General features: G+C 33.7%; 1 protein-coding gene across 1 annotated transcript; it reads right to left on the bottom strand.

Moving 5' to 3' along the window:
- Nucleotides 1–1,742: 1,742 nt before the first annotated feature.
- LOC143235443 (oxytocin receptor-like) lies at nucleotides 1,743–18,020 on the bottom strand. Its single transcript, XM_076473617.1, has 2 exons — nucleotides 17,553–18,020; nucleotides 1,743–3,406 (listed from the first exon to the last, which is right to left on the bottom strand). Exons 1-2 carry the CDS (start codon nucleotides 17,964–17,966, stop codon nucleotides 2,753–2,755), a joined length of 1,068 nt encoding a protein of 355 aa, XP_076329732.1. The 5' UTR covers nucleotides 17,967–18,020; the 3' UTR covers nucleotides 1,743–2,752.
- Between the last annotated feature and the right edge of the window lie 475 nt (nucleotides 18,021–18,495).

Below are 18,495 nucleotides of genomic sequence, written 5' to 3'. Positions count from 1 at the left end.
ACATTGTGAGACATCTAATTGAGAGGAAAGGCCATGCATTACATAAATAAGGAAAAATATTTATTGAAGAAATCCAGGAGGTTATCTTATCTTGATAAGTTCTTCCTCTGAGTGACAAACCACATACAGTATTTATACTAGTTTTAAATAAATGAAATTGAATGCATTCGACAGAACCACCAATGTCAGCACAAGTGTTGGCAAGACCATGATGTCTTCCAAAATCTGGTTAATATCTTGCCTTTGAACATTAGTGATTATTAATTGTAGCACAATCAAAGAACTCCAACTCAGTGGTTTATATTAAGGACACCGTTCTGTACACAAATACTATTTTTTTACGTTAAAAGCATTACTTTAAACTGGTTCAACTTAAGAATTCAAGTAAGAGCAATATATATTTTAGCAAAAATAGAAAGGTCTATGGTGAAATTCTGTGGTCAAAGTAAAAGTACTCTGCTCAGTAGAAAGCTTTTCCTTGACAAACCACACCCGGAGAAGACTTGTCCTTTACTTAACACATCTTTACTGCAGCTGATTAATTAAATAAGATTCTGAAACTGCATATAAATTAAATAATTAAAGATTTAAATAGCACTTATATAACTAAAACCAGGTAGAAAAGATACATGTCTACATGTTACAGTGGTAAATGTTATTCTGTATGAGTTGGAATCATACTTTGATTTTTCAAAATTGTTTATATTCAAAATTGAAAATACTGGTTAAAAATATGTATATCTGTGAGAGTTGGATGAAACGCTTAAATGTAACGAAATTATTTTTCTCTCTTTTTTTTGGGAAACCCATAAACTTGCACTCTGTATAGATGTAGCATGAAAGTAGAAAAAAAACAACATCAACATGGTTTTGTGTATTTATTTTATGTAGCACACAAGTTACGACTACTTAATATAGGACTCGGCCTAACTTCCACATGTACTGGACATAATTACCATTGGTATTTTCAAAGTAAAGACACCTTTTATAGAACTTGAGCTAGACAGAGCCGGGGCAAGGGCATCACGCATGTCCGTCATTAGTTTAGAAATGTTGACTAGGGGTAAGATTTAATTCCTGTTAAGAACAAATCTATTCAGTGATGTATGTGTGCTCTCACACAAATGGTTTCGAAACCCGATTTCTAGAATCATAAGTTTGCACACCTACCACTGAGCCAACTGGGGGCAAAGAGTGAGGATGGGCTATATCTAACCAACCAGAAGGTATGGCATCCCCAGAGCTGAAAGTGGGCAACATATTATGAATCGAATCTTGAACTGTTCGATAAGTATATACGGATTAATGACAGTACGTTATGCGTATGTCTTGTTCTCAATGTTCACTGACCACATCTCTGTCCTTGCAAATATAATGAAAGTGTATATGATCTTACTCTTGTTTTGAAATTTTGAAATTACTAATGATTTTGCAATAATTATCAAACAATGAGTTTGAAACCAGCTTTTAAACCTTTTCTTATACTATATCATATATTTATAAATTTATCGTTACGTTGAATAAACACCAATTTAAGTATCAAAATTTAATTAGTATATGTTGGATGCTTATTACTTCTGCTTTATGCTATTCAGTGCCTCTTTATCTTAATGATATTGTAAATTTTCTAATGATTTTTATTGTTATTACATAACTTTGTTATTGTATCAAACGATTTTGTTTGAAGCTATTGGTAGCAATAATGAACTCCATTTTTTTACAAGCAATAATTTTGGAGATAATCAGAATTTATTTATCTTAATTGTTTCAATAAATTAAAGACGTTTACAACAAATACACGCTTGTTAAGTTGCGAAAACGAAAGTTTGGTTTGGGTTGAACTTAGCGTAAAGCTACGCGAGGACTATCTGAGCTAGCCGTCCCTAATTTAGCAGTGTTAAACTGGAGGAAAAGCAGTTAGTCATCACCACTCACCGCCAACTCTTGGGCTACTCTTTTACTAACGAATAGTAGGATTGACCGTCACTTTAAAATGCCCCCACGGCTGAAATGGCTAGCATGTTTGGTGTGACGGGGATTCGAACCCAAAACCAAAGTAAACTGTAAGTGTATATCGTTTTCGTTCAAATCTCGTCTTACTTTACTAACACGAAGCTGTCTTCAGATTCATTCAATGAAAGAACAGCTTTCGGTCGAAAGTTGTAAATAGTGTAGCACTTATGTGATACCCATGTTTCACGTCTCTTACTCCCACGATCAAATTTCTAATATGGCCTGGCATGGCCACGTGGTTAAGGAGCTTGACTCGTAATCTTAAGATGGCGAGTTCGAATCCCTGTCATCCAAGCACGCTCGCCCTTCCATCCGTGGGGGCGTTACAATGTAACGGTTAATCCGTTAGTAATAGAGTAACCCAAGAGTTGGCAGTGGGTAGTGATGACTAGCTGCCTTGCCTCTAGTCTTACTCTGTTAAATTAGAGACGGCTATCGCAGATAGCCCTCGTGTATCTATGCGCGAAATTCAGAAACAAACATATTTCTAAATTTACCTGTCGTATAACATTGTACTACAGTGATGCCTGATGACGGGATTCTGCCCAGAATAAAGGCTTTGAATAATGGAAAATTTTTACTGAGTATTAGTTCACTGTTCACTCTTTGTGTTAATACATATTTCATTGCAACTCTCATTGTATCTGTATTGATTCTTTACTTGACTGAATCTGCGTCGAGTCTTTTGGTTGATGATGTTTTAAAATATCATCCTCTTTTGTGACCCTGGGACCTTTCTTCATACTTCAGCTGGTGTCATTTGAGTAGATCCTTTGCGAAGATTCTCTTCCCTTCGACACTCTGTCCACTGCACAATAGCTACTGCTGAGCGCCTTGTAACCTTTCTTGGGAAAGAAATGTTGGCATGAAGAAACAGAAAAACGTAGGGATTGATAGAAGAGTTTAAGACAGCTAAGATTGGTAAAATAGAGTACTGAGGGTCCTCTATAGAATTATGATCCCCATATACGCGCCACAATTCCAGCACACAGAATGGTGCTTCACACACAAGGAAAATCCCTATGACAGCGAAAGTCAGTTTTAAGGTTTTAACCTGTGCTTCTTGAAAAGAAGAACTACGTACTCGTCCTGCACGAGATTCAAAACAATTTATTTGACTTTCTTCTTCATTTTCTTCGCTGCTACTCAGGTGAACCGCTCTGCCAATTTTTAAGAATACTTGAATGTTACAGACAATAACTAAAAGTAAAGGTCCAACATACACCAGAAGCACTGCAGCAGTCAAGCATAAACGCAAGTAGGTAAGAGGCCAGTCGTACAAAATGTTGCGGCAGAGTATTTTTCCGTTGTGTTCCATCTGGCGGAAAATTAAAATACTAGGGAGACTAATTATTCCTGAAAGCACCCAAGTGGTCACCGTAAGTTTTCGTACCTATTAAACAAATATATCAAAAACTCAACTTTAGAAATGGAATAAAACTAACAGCATTATATTACAAAATAATAATAAATGACAACACTAGTTAAGTGTGAGCTTCTGATTTGTATCTACATTATAGTTATAACAAAATAAAATTGTCTGTTCAATGTATTTCTGTTCGCATCTATATATAGAAGATATACGGAAAACAAACACCTTTTTATTCCGTGCCCCCTAATAACACAGCGCTATGTCTGCGGACTTACAACGCTAGAAGGGGGCTGCGATACCCGTGGTGGACACATCACAGATAGCCCACTGTGTAACTTTGTGCTTAATCCCAAACAACAACCTTTAATATATTTATTTATAAACTAGAAATATGGGGTAGCATATGTTGTTGATGTGAAATTTTAATGGAAGATAAAAAAGTGGAGTAGGTGACGATGAAAAAGGTGTGAAACTACACGGATTTTTAAAGAAATAGTTATGTTATATGTAATGAATTAAACTGAACTAAATGGCATGCAAAGAAAAACAAATCACGTCTTCATTCTCTGAACTTCAGCACAGGTTCGTCCCTGGGACTAACCTTGTAACCATGTTGTGCTTGTTATGGTTTCTATGCTATTACCTTTAATTTTGTAAGTACTTGTTCACAAAATTTGGCATATTATCAGTAAACATTACTAGGCTATACCCAAAATATTGGTTTTTGTTTACTGTGTCTCAAGGTTTATTAAGCAATGTTTCTCTCATGCATTTTTGTTTTGGTATGTTGCCTATTCGACATGAAAAGTAATTTTCACGAATCACACTCAGCAATATTACACAGTTCTGTTTTTCTTACATAGTGTTTTAACGATACATTGATAGTTTGAAATTAAGCACAAAGTACATAATGAGCTATCTATTGTCTGCTCACCACGAGTATGGAAACCCGGTTTCTAGCGGTGTGAGTCTGCAAACATTCCGTTGTGTCGCTGAGGGGCCTTTTAACAATACAATAACAATATTTTTAACCATGTTTTACTAGAATTTTATACTGTTCTTTAGAGGTTTAGAACTAAAATTATTAATATTTTACATGTTTGAGCTTAATCCAGACAGAGTTATGATTATTTTAATTTTTCAGATAACAGAATTAGGAATTAAATATTTTTTTGCAGATGAATTGTTGTTGTTGTTTTGAACTAAGCACAAAACTATTCAATGGGCTATCTGTGTTCTGCCCACCACGGGTATCGAAACCCGGTTTTTAGCATTGTAAGTCCACAGACATACCGCTGAGACACTGGGGGGCTACAGATGAAAGTTTCGTTACATACAACTGTTGCACCTCATTTAGGTTTTTAATGTTTTTGCAATTCAGTTTCAAACTTAATTTAGTAGAGTACATACCATATTTCAGTTGTTTTTAAAAAATAAACTGAATTTGTTTTTACAGGGATGACAAAAGTATCGTATAGGTCAAACTCCAAACGCACATATAAGACGAAAAGTATATATGTTGAGCGAGCTCCTCTGATATTGAAGACGTTTTATCCGTTCATTGAGTCACTTAAATAATTGGTTTTTAACCATCCTATTAAGTTCAGAATTGTGATACTTGTGCTATTTTTCGGGTTATTGTCACCCGATGCAATATGATTGTATAAAAGATAACTTCTAAAAATAAATAAATAAACATTTCAACGTTCTTACTTATTGTTTATAAGTTCGTATAAGTTTATAAGTTTATAAGTATCAACAGACAGAGCATACGCTATATGTCACTAGAAACTAGGATTAGAGAAATTATTTAAGTAGTGCAAAATAGGTTCTCATAAGATGACAGGAAAAAATAGAGATAATGTTACACTCACTAACAACTTGTACTTTTATGCCTCCACATTCAATAAACCCGGCATGGCCAGGTGGGTTAGGGCGTTCGACTCGTAATCCGAGGGTCACGGGTCGCACCAAACATGCTCGCCCTTTTAGCTGTGGGGGCGTTATAATGTGACGGTCAATCCCACTATTCGTTGGTGAAAGAGTAGCCCAAGAGTTGGCGGTGGGTGCCTTCTCTCTAGCCTTACACTGCTAAATTAGGAACGGCTAGCGCAGATAGCCTTTGAGTAGCTTTGTGCGAAATTCTAAACAAACAAACCACATTCAGTAACCTTGTGTTAACTAAATAACCTGATAATTCATCATCTAACCCTAATTCCTGTTAGTCATTAGGGGTAAATACTATGAGCAGATACATCCATTTTTCCACAATACTATAGCAAAACTTGAACCGTAATTACTAACGTCAAGTCACTAGTTAATGAACATTTTTTTCTGACAACGAAACATGAGCATTGAAGTAGCGAGTGATACATGAATATATTATCTTTTATGCTAAACTAGTAGAGAATAAGATAATTGGAAATCTCCTGATAAGCACAATTTTTAACACCAACTTCTTCAAATGTAGTTATAATTATAATTCAGGAGCCAAGTTGAAGCGTATTAATACCATTCCTGTCGAAAACCCATTATTTGAGTTCTTTTTCAAAATGATCTGAGTATTTTCAATTACGTTTTAAGCAAATGGTAACTTCATGTGTAAATCTGAATAGGTTAACATCTTCTTCCTTACAAATTTATATTTTGGAAACTAAATACTTATCTTTCATAGCCTTTATTGGCAAGAAAGTAAAAGGTTACGACATTATTCTTTCTCATGAAAGCAGTTCCCCGAGAGCGTCGAAAATAGATAGGAACTACTGTATATTTAACATTGAAATTTATTACAAGCCGCTGTACATGCAGGAACTCTCGTCATTATAGTTTCTAATAATAAACTGACAGCATTCTTAAAACCATGAGAATGTCCGTAACTCTATGGACTAAAAGTCAATGCAATACTATGTTCGAATAACATACTTTATAAAAAATAATATATAATTAACATATATTATTTCTTATGAAGTATGTAAAATATATATTATTTCTCATAAAGTATGTTAAGCGAAAGAATCGTTTAAACCTTTACATTATTATATACAGTAATTGCCCTCTGGTACAAAATCAAATTGTATCGTTAACGCTAGATGAAACATTACAAAAAAAAAGTTAAAAAAGTGAGATCTGTTTTTACATATAGAAAAATACCTAATACACAGGCCCGGCATGGCCAGGTGGTAAAGGCACTGGACTCGCAATTCGCGGGTTCGAATCCCCGTCACACCAAACATGCGCCCCTCTTAGCCGTGGGTGCGTTATAATATGACGGTCAGTCCCACTATTTGTTGGTAAAAGAGTATCCCAAGAGTTGGCGGTGGGTGGTGGTAATTAGCTGCCTTTTCTCTAGTCTTGTTCTGCTAAATTAGGAACAGCTAGCGCAGGTAGCCCTCGTGTAGCTTTGCACGAAATTCAAACCAAACCAAAACCTAATACACGAAGGAAAGCTGACAACTAATTTGAATGTAATCACATATTCTAGCTGTTTATATGCCCATAAAACATTTAAGTGAGCACAAAAGATGGTACAAAATTATGGAGTACATTACAATGGTAATTCCTGGCCCCCATGTCTTAAAACAATGATGGAAAGTAAAGCTTAATGTTCTCCCTTATTATTTAACACTAAAGATTATAATTAACTATTTTTGGTTATACGTGTTGTTTCGTTACAGCTTTACTGATTACACTTTATCAATTCACATTTTATCCGCTGATGAAGATTTCTGCAAATAAACACTGATACGTTAACTAGCCATACAGAACCAGCAGGAAATACTACTAGCAAGTGTAGTGTTTCTTCAAGATCCTACGTCTGATAGCGCAAGCAAAATTACGTTAGTCTATAAAACTTCTTAAATTATGGGTAAAAACTAACAAAGAAGAATAAAAATCAGTATGTATTAAAAGATTTATTTCTAAGCAAAACAACAAAAAGTGAATGTATTAAAATAAATCTTTTTACATTTCCCCATATTTCAAGCAAGATAACCATAGGCCCTGTTCCATAAGGTTCCTTGTATTGTTGACGAGAGAAACAGAAAATATAATTTTATGTTAAAGTGACGTCAGTAAAAGAGTTTACAGCAATTATCTTTATAATTAACTTCCTAAATGTAAGAATTGACTTTATAAATAAAATTTTATATAAATTAGTTTGAACATAGCTTTACTTAAACAAGTTGATGTTAACGGAATTCTTTAATGAAAAGCATGTTATGAGTGACGCATTTCATACAAGAAATAATCAGAAAAAAACAATATTACTTATATTGGATCACAAATAGAGGTAAACAAAAGCATCATTATTTACTATTACGGGCTGTTATACGTTTTTATAGGCCCCAGACTCTCAGCGATAAGTAAAAAGGCCTATAACGCTAAAAGCTGTTTCGATACTTGTGATGGTGGGTGTGTGTGTTTTCTTATAGCAAAGGCAAAGCCACATTGGGCGATCTGCTGAACCCACCGAGGAGAACTAAAGCTTGTGGTGGTCACAGGATAGAAAACCCATTGGATGGTGTAGTTTTGAGTTGAAAAAAATGAAGCAATGTTGTGTAGAAAATGTAACATATTTCCTCTAAATTAAATCACTTTATTGTGGTTATAAATTGTTGTTTGCCAACTTACTATTAACTAAAAACAAATAAAAATATGCACATAAAAAGTATTATAAAGATGAAGGATGTGGGCATAATTTACTTATTCACATACTTTAGTGCCCACATGTGAAAACTGGTTAAGTTTAGTGCTCATTAATGTAAGTTTATATCAGTGTTACCTAAATAGCTTATGATGTAAAACGTGAACGCACCAGTAGGTGGTTATTTTCGCTCTTTTTTTAAAAAACTAAATATTTGTCTGACATTCTAAAACACAGACAAGATCTAAGAGATAAAACATTTCTTACTAACTCATTTAGCAGGACAATCTGATCCCTTTTATAAATCGTATTACATGAAGATGGCCATGGAAAAATACTTCTGTTGATCTGTACCCTGAAGTTTTGTTTGACAAGGAAGTCATTTTAAAACTGACCATAACTGATTGTATTGTTATAAATTAGAGATGTCAGATTAACTAATAAATGTCTTCAAATCATCCACGTCCTTGATATATGTTCCCTGCTGGAACAGCATTAAGTCTACGGACTTATAAAGTTAAATACTGATGTTTGATTCCTCGTGGTTGACACAAAAGATAGTCCAATGTAGCTTTGCTTTAAAACAAACAAACCTTGGTATATTCTGCTTGCTAGTAAAGATATAATGTTTAACTCACCAGGAAGATTGTGGAGTATAGAAATAATTAATAGTAATGTGTTTAAGCTTATTTAACAGTACAGGTAATTCGTTTCAGTCAAACACAAAACGGGATACTTTTGCCATATAAATCCTGCAAAAATGTAAGCACTGTTATTGTAGCTATACGTTATATCAGCATATTGTATCATTTGAGTTTATTACAATAAATGACGGGTAAAATTTCAACATCATTGGAACTTATTAGCTTTCCAAGTGGCTAAAGTTTGTTTCGGTGTTTTGTTTGGAATTTGGTGCAATGCTAACCAAGGACTATCTAACCCCCAATTCTCGTATAAATCAGATTTCCCACGACCTACCAAATATAGGAACTTATCTGCACCCCATTTCTGGTGTAAATCAGAGTTCCCACTACTTTCCAGATGTATAACTTATCTACACCCCAGTTTTGGTATAAATCAGATTTCCCTCGACTTACAAATGAAGGAACTTATCCAGGTCTCAGTTCTCGTATAAAACAGATTCCCCACGACTTACAAAAGGTGGTTTGTTCGATTTGTATTCTAAGGACAGCTGTTATAGGTACTAAAACTTTAATTAAAATAAAGTACAGAACTTTATAGTATATTTTTACTTTAAGTGAGTTTCTCGTTATCATGAGTTTGTTCAATTTGTTTTGAATTTTTCGTAAAGCTACACGAGGGCTATCTGCGCTTCCCGTTCCTTATTTAACAGTGATAGACTAAATAGAAGAAAGATAGTCAATACCGTCCATCGCCAACGTTTGGGAATGACCATCAAATTATAACGCTTCCACGGCTGAAAGGGCGAACCTGTTCGGAAGTCAAACTTTTGACCCAGAAATTGCGAGTCAAGCCCAAATCAAGAAAATAAAATAACTATAAAAAATAACTTAGAATCGTTTCTCTGCAGAATGAAAGAAGAATGGGCGACATAATACTTATCAACTTAATGTATAGAAAAGGTATGTTCAAATAACATTGGTGAATTTTGCTGCAATTAACAATTAAAAGGAACGTTAATTATGAAATAAGATCGAATGTTGTACTAATTGAATAATTTCAATATTAAATAGACTTAAAATATTGCCGAAAATAAATGCAGTAACAGAGGATACAGAACAAACATGTACAACAGAACTATCCGAAAAAGGTTACAAAAAGTGGTTCACACAAGAATGTTGCATCTAAAAATCGCAATGTTCTAAGTATGTAAATAGTGTAGTCCTTTAAAATCATCAAAATAACTAAACAAACAAATAGACAATGTGTTATGGTGAGATTTAATATAGAAACGTGATCATGAGAAATTTAAGGAAGACTATATAAGCAAAATAGTGAATGTTTGTGAGACTATAATTGTGTAGGTGTATTTTTTACTGCTGTAGAAGTAGTAAACCTGAATAGGTGCTATTAATGTGAAGGATCAGAATCAGGGTACAAAGTATTGACTCTGTCTTTGAATTATAGAAATATAATACTCTAATACTTACTGTTCTACCAAAGAAGAGGTACACAGGGAAGAATAGAGAAATATATATAAACAAATATATATATCACTGATTATCACAGGGAAGAATAGAGTTGATTTTATAAAAGTTTGAAATAATCTATGTAAAGTCCCGATGTTGATCTGATTCCGAAATTTAAAAAAAAGAGAGAAAGAGCAGGAAAGTTTTATGTAGAAATGAACCCACCAAAAATATGTCCATCAATCACAGAGTAAGTGTTTTCAGCGGTATAAACCTAAATGTTTATTATTGAAATGATCTTACGAAGGATCTTACGAAGTTATGATCTGATATTGTGTGATTTCTGAAAGATAAGATAAGAATAAATAAGACAACTTCATTATTACTTACTGAGTCGCTTTAGGTACTTAACTCTTCAAACTTAAGAAGTTCTAATAAATGAGGTCAAAATTACAGAATTTCCTTACCTCAGAGACAGAATATAACGTTCCGCCGATTTTAAATTTCATGTAACGTATTACTAATTTAATTTTTGAGAAAATTTGGATATTTATTAGCACCAGTTAACGGGAATTGTTGTTTAATAAAGAACATCTGAAATATAAATCATAGTTTAAAATGTTATGAATCAATTTCCACTTGTGTCTATTGTATATTACTGTGCAAACTTTAAAAATCCAATTTATCGTTTGTTCACTAAGTTCATAGTATATAAAAAAGTATTTTAAAAAAGTATATTAAAAGTATTTATTAAGTATAAAGACCTAATTTTCATATAAACAAGAAATTCGATAAATAGTGGCCAAACGTTAAAATAATATATATTTCATCATGGATTATACTTTAATAACTAATACCTCAATTGCTACTAACGAGACTTCAGAATGCTTGTTTCAAAGAAGTGGGTGTGTGTTTTTCTTATAGCAAAGCCACATCGGGCTATCTGCTGCGTCCACCGAGGGGAATCGAACGCCCAGATGTTAGCGTTGTAAAACCGAAGACTTACCGCCGTTCCAGCGGTGGACGTCTCAAAGAAGGACTTTCATCGAACATCTTCATTTACAACTTTTTTACTAAACTTGATCACATAAAGTATGAGATATCGAATTTTACTTTTATTTCGTAATAGTTTGTTTAATATATTAAATCATTATTCCTTTCATCGGTTAGCTCAACTACTAATTTCTAGTTATATTAAAGCACTACCTCTACTGCTAGCTAGATCACATTAATTTCGAGTATATATTAAGAAACTGACAAGAACTTTCCATGAAGGTGATGTACAGGTATTACTAATATGAAATATTATGTATTAAGTATTTTCGTAATTCCTTTGACAGTCATTGAAAGTTTTGAAAGTTAATAACACTGAGATTTATCCTGGATTGTTTATTAATTTTCCTACTTGATATCGGCCAGACACGGGTTTACTAAATTGTTTTTTGTAGTAAGTGAAAAAAAATTGTATTTTAGTTGTTCAAAAGTGTTATTTTGGGTTTCTGTTATAATATTTTAATTAATTGTTGTTTTCTTTTTACCATGGCTATAGCTGCATTTTGTTTAGTCCGTTACAAAAACCTTTTATCGTACATATATCTTCAACCAAGGTCCTTCATCGAATACGTTCGTGTAAAGTGTTACGTGTTATATTTTATCCGGAATGAGCCCTCAATTTAGTTTGTAACGTATTGCGACTTGAAATAGTCTGAAATTGAGTTAAATTGTAAGTTAAAGTTAGAAGTTAATTATTTGTAGAGATGTATCAAATTGTTGTTGTTTACCAACAAAATTGATATTCACAAATATGTTTTAATAATTAATTAATAATGCAATTTATAATAATGGTTGTTACAAGTAGTGACTTACGAGTTCTGTTAAAAAAATACGCGGACTGACGTCATAAAACAAAATGTACTTTATTTAGAAGTTACAGGTCTGGGACCCCTTCAAAGTACTCTCCTCTCCAACGCACACACTTATCCCAGCGGTGTTTCCACTTGTTGAAACAGTCTCGGTACGCTTCTTTTGTAATGTCCTCCAGCTCCTTCGTCGTATTTGCCTTAATCTCGGGAATCGTCTCAAATCTTCTTCCTTTCAAGGGTCTTTTGAGTTTGGGGAACAAGAAAAAATCGCAAGGTCAGGTGAGTAGGGGGGGTGGGGAAGAACAGTGATCGAGTGTTTGGCCAAAACCTCAGGAGTTCTGAGGGCTGAATTTCGCAGCAACGCGGTGCATCTTCAATTTTTCGGTCAAAATCTCGTAACAAGATCCAACTGATATCCCACACTCTTCAACAAGCTCCCTGACAGTCAGACGTCGATTTGCCCGCACCAAGGTGTTGATTTTGTCGACGTGTGGGTCGTCAGTTAACGTGGAAGGACGTCCAGGACGATCATCATCTTCAATGGACTGTCGACCATCCTTAAAACGTTCATGCCACTTGAAACATGCCGTACGCTTCATAGCAACATCACCGTAAGCCGTGTTAAGCATAGCAAAAGTTTCAGTCGCAGATTTTCCAAGTTTAACACAAAATTTCACAGCAAGTCGTTGCTCCTTCAGGTCATTCATTCTGAAATCCGCCAAAAGAAAAAATCGCACTTCACTTAAAACCGCGTAGCTAACACACAAATGAAGATATCTGCAATCGGGAAATGGCGTCGTAATCAGCTGATCTGTGCAAACCTAGCGACACCAAGCGAATTCCCCTGGAACCAACTGGAGCCGCACAATTCAAACAGTCCGCGTATTTTTTTAACAGCCCTCGTATATATAAAAGTTTTAGAAAGTTACAAAAAATATTAAATTCTCTAGCTGATCCAGAATTTCCTTGATATCCTAGCGAGGGTTTATAATAAGCGAATTAATTTCTAGTTGATATAAGAACTATTCACTTAGCGGAAAGCTAGCTAGTTTTTCACTGTTTACCTTTGAGTTTTTCACAGCTGAAGCTATATAATGCCCTCATAAAAATACTAATGTCCAATGTTAATCCGTTGAAGTTAAAAGGTTTATAATGTTCGAGATCTAAAAACGTTCCTGGTCAAATATCTATAGTTACCCCGATTGATAAGTGTTTATCAAAATTGCACATTCCGAGGTTTATAGTATACCAACTGTAGCAAACCAACAATATAAACTGTCTCTTGGCGCTTCGGTATATAAATGTTAAGGCGTTGTTCTAGAAATTTCAGTTGGTTGAACAATACCCAAGTGCTTTCGTGAAACATATATTGTTGATTCTTACACTCGAGAATCTTTCAAAAAATTTAGTGAATGGGCTGGAATTTTGCAATAAACCTTTGACATTAATGAATTACATACGTTTCTAAAAGCAAATTTATCTTAAACAAACGTCGATATAAAAATAAATATATAATAGTAAATCCGTCACAAAAGCCATTCAGAAAACTTATTAATGTGTGAAAGGCCTTTAATCTCACATTTGTTCACACAAGGCATTTTGTATTCAATAGTAATTTTTTTCAATTTTAATATGGTAATGTAAAATGACAAATTCTGTTATGACTGTGGTCGTTTTTATTGTTTAGTTGTTATTTCCTTGTGTCGTTTAGTTAACGTCAGAATTTTAGTTGCATTAAAACCCTAACTCACTTTCTACGTAATTGTTTGTTTGTTTTGAATTTCGCGCAAAGCTACTCGAGGGCTATCTGCACTAGCCGTCCCTAATTTAGCAGTGTAAGACTAGAAAGAAGGCAGCTAGTCATCACCACCCATCGCCAACTCTTGGGCTACTCTTTTACCAACGAACACTGGGATTGACCGTCACATAATAACGCTCCCACGGCTGAAAGGGCAAGCATGTTTGGTGCGACGGGGATTCGAACCTGCGACCCTCATATTATGAGTCGAACGCCTTAATCCACCTGGCTGTGCTGGGTCTTCTACGTAACTATTTGTTTGTTGAGTAAATGTAAATATGCATATGATGAAACTGACACCATTATTCTTAGCAGTAATGTTCAGATACTATTAATGTAACAAAAGAGTATGTAAATTTATAATCACATGAGGTTGTATTCTCGTGACCTACTTTGTGAATAAATACCCTGTCAGAAGCGTCATTAAAAGCGAGTGAATGAAGGGGGGTGAGGAAGTGGGTATGCTCATTGATACTGCAATGTATTGTTTAAATATTGTATTTACTTTATTTTTTCTTTAAAATTAGGTGTCCTTTTCCTGATTCCATTATTATTAATTTATTAATATTTATAATAAATCGTTTATTGATATTGGTGTTTAGTCCTGGTCAGACACTTGTTTATTAACGTGTTTTATTAAGCATTGAATTCCTTCATAAGTGTTGTTATTGTGAATAAGTTGAACCTATTTTTTGTTGTTGTTGACGAGCCTTGATTGCAGCGTCACGTTAATTTTACAATAATTTTATGACAAATAGAGGAAAGTTTTACAAATTGAGTTTCTTTTTTCACAGTTCTGTAATGTTTATGTGAGGACGCAAGTTTCTTGGATGTATATAATTTTTAAATAATGTTTGAAATCAGCTTCTTTTAAAATTGTCACTATGGAGAAACTCTTAAAAGCAAAAAATACTGAACCCAAAAACAAAATGTCCTGTATCATTTTCATTATAATTTGAATGAGATTTCGTAACTATGTATCGTTTTACAAAACATTTAATAAAAGACGATTGTTGCAAGAGGTAACAATCAGTGCCACAACAGCAAATTTGGATTTATTGAACTTTATATTTTCTATGTTACCTCCAAACTACACGATACCCGATTACAAGTAACAAGGGAGTTACAATCATATTGTATAAAGTTTTAGTTATTCTCTGACATCCGGATTATTGTAAATGCATATAACCGATGTGTCTTTAAAAATTAAGAGAAATTTGGGAAGTTTGTGTATCTATAATATATATATATATATATAAAAGAAACGATAAAAATTATTTGGCGTCATTCTGAGGGTTTTTTTAAAGCCATGGGTTAGTTAAGACTTGATGGATAGCGTTTATTCGAAAGTGGCTAATTGGAAGCTTTTGAAGTAAGTGTATTTTTAATGTTGTGTTAAAGTTTAAATAAACTTTGTCTCTTCTTTGAAACTTGTTAGTGAACACTGCATCGTTTTCTCACTTTTCTTTAATCCTTCGATTTTCTTACCAAATGTTCCCTAAACTGAAATATTAGTTAAATAGCTTATGGCCTTCTTATTTGATTTATAATGATTCACATGAAGGTTCTTTTCACAATTAGTAAACAAAGAAACCCTGAAAAAAAAAAAAAAAGGTTTTATCTGTACTCCATTATCTTTTGAGGTGGGGTTCATGCAAAAACTTCTAAAACTTTTGTACATATTTTAAAGAGATGTTCTGCGATAATAATACTTCGGTTAAACACAAAACACCTGCAGAACAAAATATTTTCTCACCTGTTATATTTGGTGTTGTTGATAACATCAAGGCTTAACCTTTAACTCTATTGGCCATTTCAGTACGAGCTGCCCAAATCAATGCTCATTTATGAACATCTTGAAATAAATAGTGGAGTTAAAAATAATATATATAGTTTTTTCTTCCTGTATAAGATTTATTGAAGGACAAAAACTTATATTTTAGTTGTTGGTATTATACCGGTGAACTTATTTTATTTCAATACTACTATTTCATAATTTCTTATAATGACGGTTTCACTTCATTTTGCGTTTCTTATCAAAATTTATTAAATATTAATTTTACCTCTGTTTGCTAAATATGTAATTTTAAGGTGATTCGATAAAATTTTGTAGAAAGCTTAAAAGGCATTTTGCAAAGAAGGTAGACATTTTACTATTTCTCATATTGTGTAGCAGCAAGCATCAAATATTTTAAACAAATGCTACAAAATATGAGATGTAAAAAATATTGGTAAGCGTTTACAGAACATCAAACTGGTTCGAATAAATTATTTTTTTTCATAACTTGTTTTGTTGGTTACTTAGTGCAAAGCCACACTAGGCTATTTGCTATGTACGCCGTGAGGAATTGAACCCCGGATTTTAGAGTTGTAAGTCCGTAAACTTACTGCTGACTCACAGTGGAACTATTTCATAATTCTTAGTCTGAAATTGTTAAAAGTTTGTTTCACCAACATTTTATTTGAATTTCGCGGAGAGATACACGAGAATTTTCTGCTCTACCCTCCCTAATTTAGCATTATAAGGTAGCTAATAATCACCTTCCACTACCAACTCTTTAACTACTCTTCTACCACCAAATAGTGGGATTGACCGTTAAATTATAACGTCCCCACGGCTGAAAAGGTATGTTTAGCGTGACGGGGATTTGAGCACACGACTCTCAGAGTAAGAGTCGAGCGCCCTAGTCACCTAGCCATGCCAGGTCACCTTCATCAATATTAAGAAGCCATTTGAAGTATTAACAGTGGCATAGAAATAAACTAATTTTTGAAATAATAAAATACGTTTCATCTGATATTTAAATTTAAATAATATATAATTATTTATAATAACAATGCATGAAGGAAAACACCGGAACTACATTTTAAAGCCTGCAACAAATGTTTGTTAATATTTGCTTTTGAGTTTATGCTTGGTAATGATTGTTCATCGGTAAGTCAGTAGACTTATGACGCTAAACATCGGGCTTGATATCCGCTGTGGGCAGAGAATAAATAGCCCATTGTGTAGCTCTGTGCTTTAAAACAAATAAACAGAGTTTTTGTTCTGTAAAGTTAGCGAATACTTGGTAAAGAACATGAAAGAAATGTGTTTTTTTTGGCGAAATGTAACCTTATCACCGTCAATGCATATATTAATTTTCATTTTAAGTTACCGTATAAAAATACTAACATTTCCTAATAGCAAAAAATAAAAAGCACCTTATTTCAGAGCAGCTGTGCTAAATACCCAAAGATCAAAATGGAGAGCAGATTTTGTTCTTAGAAGATGCTTGTTTCCTTTTTATTGTTTTTCCATTTCAGTTTTAAATTAACAAAGGAAAGTGAACTTGTATATTTCCTTATTTAACAAACATGACTATACAAATTGGATAAATCAAAGGAAAATATTTAGCGCCATTCACAAGCATTCTAGTTTATAACAATTAATGAACAATGAAGATATACGATCACTAGAAGAAAAAACAAGTTCTTTTGTGTTTTACTCTATGATACTGATACAGTGTGTTTTTATAGTTACCGTTCGTAGTACCTCGTATGTTTAACAATACTACTTAATCTGCATACTAATGATAGTTGCAAAGTATAGACCAGGAACTACTTTTAATGACTCCTAGACTGTTAAATTCCATAAACAACTACTTCACACTCTTGTTACAACTTGTTCTAAAGTTAAAACTGTGGTATAAATAGATAAAGATGAAGTTAAAGTACAAAAAATAATTGTAAAATACGAAGTATATGATCCTACCTTCCACAGAGGAGAAAGAGGACGCAGTACTACCTTGCATCTGTCTAGTGCAATCGGTATGATCAAGTAGTTACTAGCGCAGATGGAGAAACCCATTAGGTACATAAAAACACGACAAAATATGTCTCCGCCAAATCTCCATTCGTTTCCAGTGTATTCCAAGACGAGAAGTGGACACGTTGTGCACAGGTTAACAAGTACGTCGGCGGCAGCAAGGTGACGAAATAACCTAACAATTCTAGTACTATGTCTCCGACGATAGCACAGCCAATACCACATCAAACTACTTCCTGATAGTCCCAACACTGTTAGGACCCATAAAGAAGAAACTCGAAAGTTATGAAGATTTTGATTACTTTCAGACGCTCGTGTGGACACATTGTTTCTATCTGAGATGGTATGGTTGGCAAGCATATTATTGTTGGTCGCGATCGTAACTTCACTGCGCCTTTTCTAACGTTAGCATTTCTCGTGGTTTCTCGCGTCAACCACTCTGTCAGAACTTATGACACTCGGTTGTTTTTTATTATTATTATTTATCAGGTTGATGTGTCATTTTTTATGGACACATAATCCATTTGGCTTTAAATACGATTATCAGTGTTCATATTCTGGCGCAGAAGTCTGAATGTAGGTATGAAAAATACGTTGAAAAGAAATATTATACTAGTAGCAAACAATTATATACTGGCATCAGTTATTCAAATAAAGATAAGAATCGTTATCGTATCTAGTTTCTTACGTTTATCCATTAAGAAAGATTAATTTATATATTCAGAGATATTGCAATATCTAATAACAGTTATCATAAGAAAAGTTTGCAAACAGAAATAGAAAATTATGTTAGCAGGTTAATTTTCTTGTATTAGGACCAAAGAATAAGAATGTTTCATAAAGAAGATGTATTCCAAATGTTATGCTTTTTCAAACTTCTGAAGACCGC

This window comes from Tachypleus tridentatus, chromosome 2 (genome assembly GCF_004210375.1).
Source record: "Tachypleus tridentatus isolate NWPU-2018 chromosome 2, ASM421037v1, whole genome shotgun sequence".
In the NCBI taxonomy this organism is placed as follows: Eukaryota; Metazoa; Arthropoda; class Merostomata; order Xiphosura; family Limulidae; genus Tachypleus; species Tachypleus tridentatus.
Note: the sequence above shows the minus strand (reverse complement) of the source record. Positions and strands in the feature narration are given on the sequence as shown.

What these genes read in the sequence shown, in the direction of transcription:
- LOC143235443 (XM_076473617.1), bottom strand. Translation starts at nt 17,966, where the DNA reads ATGCTTGCCAACCATACCATCTCAGATAGAAACAATGTGTCCACACGA. An exon ending in CTCTTTCTCCTCTGTGGAAG is followed by an intron (nt 3,407 to 17,552) that starts GTAGGATCATAT and finishes TTTGTTTAATAG; the next exon opens with GTACGAAAACTTACGGTGAC.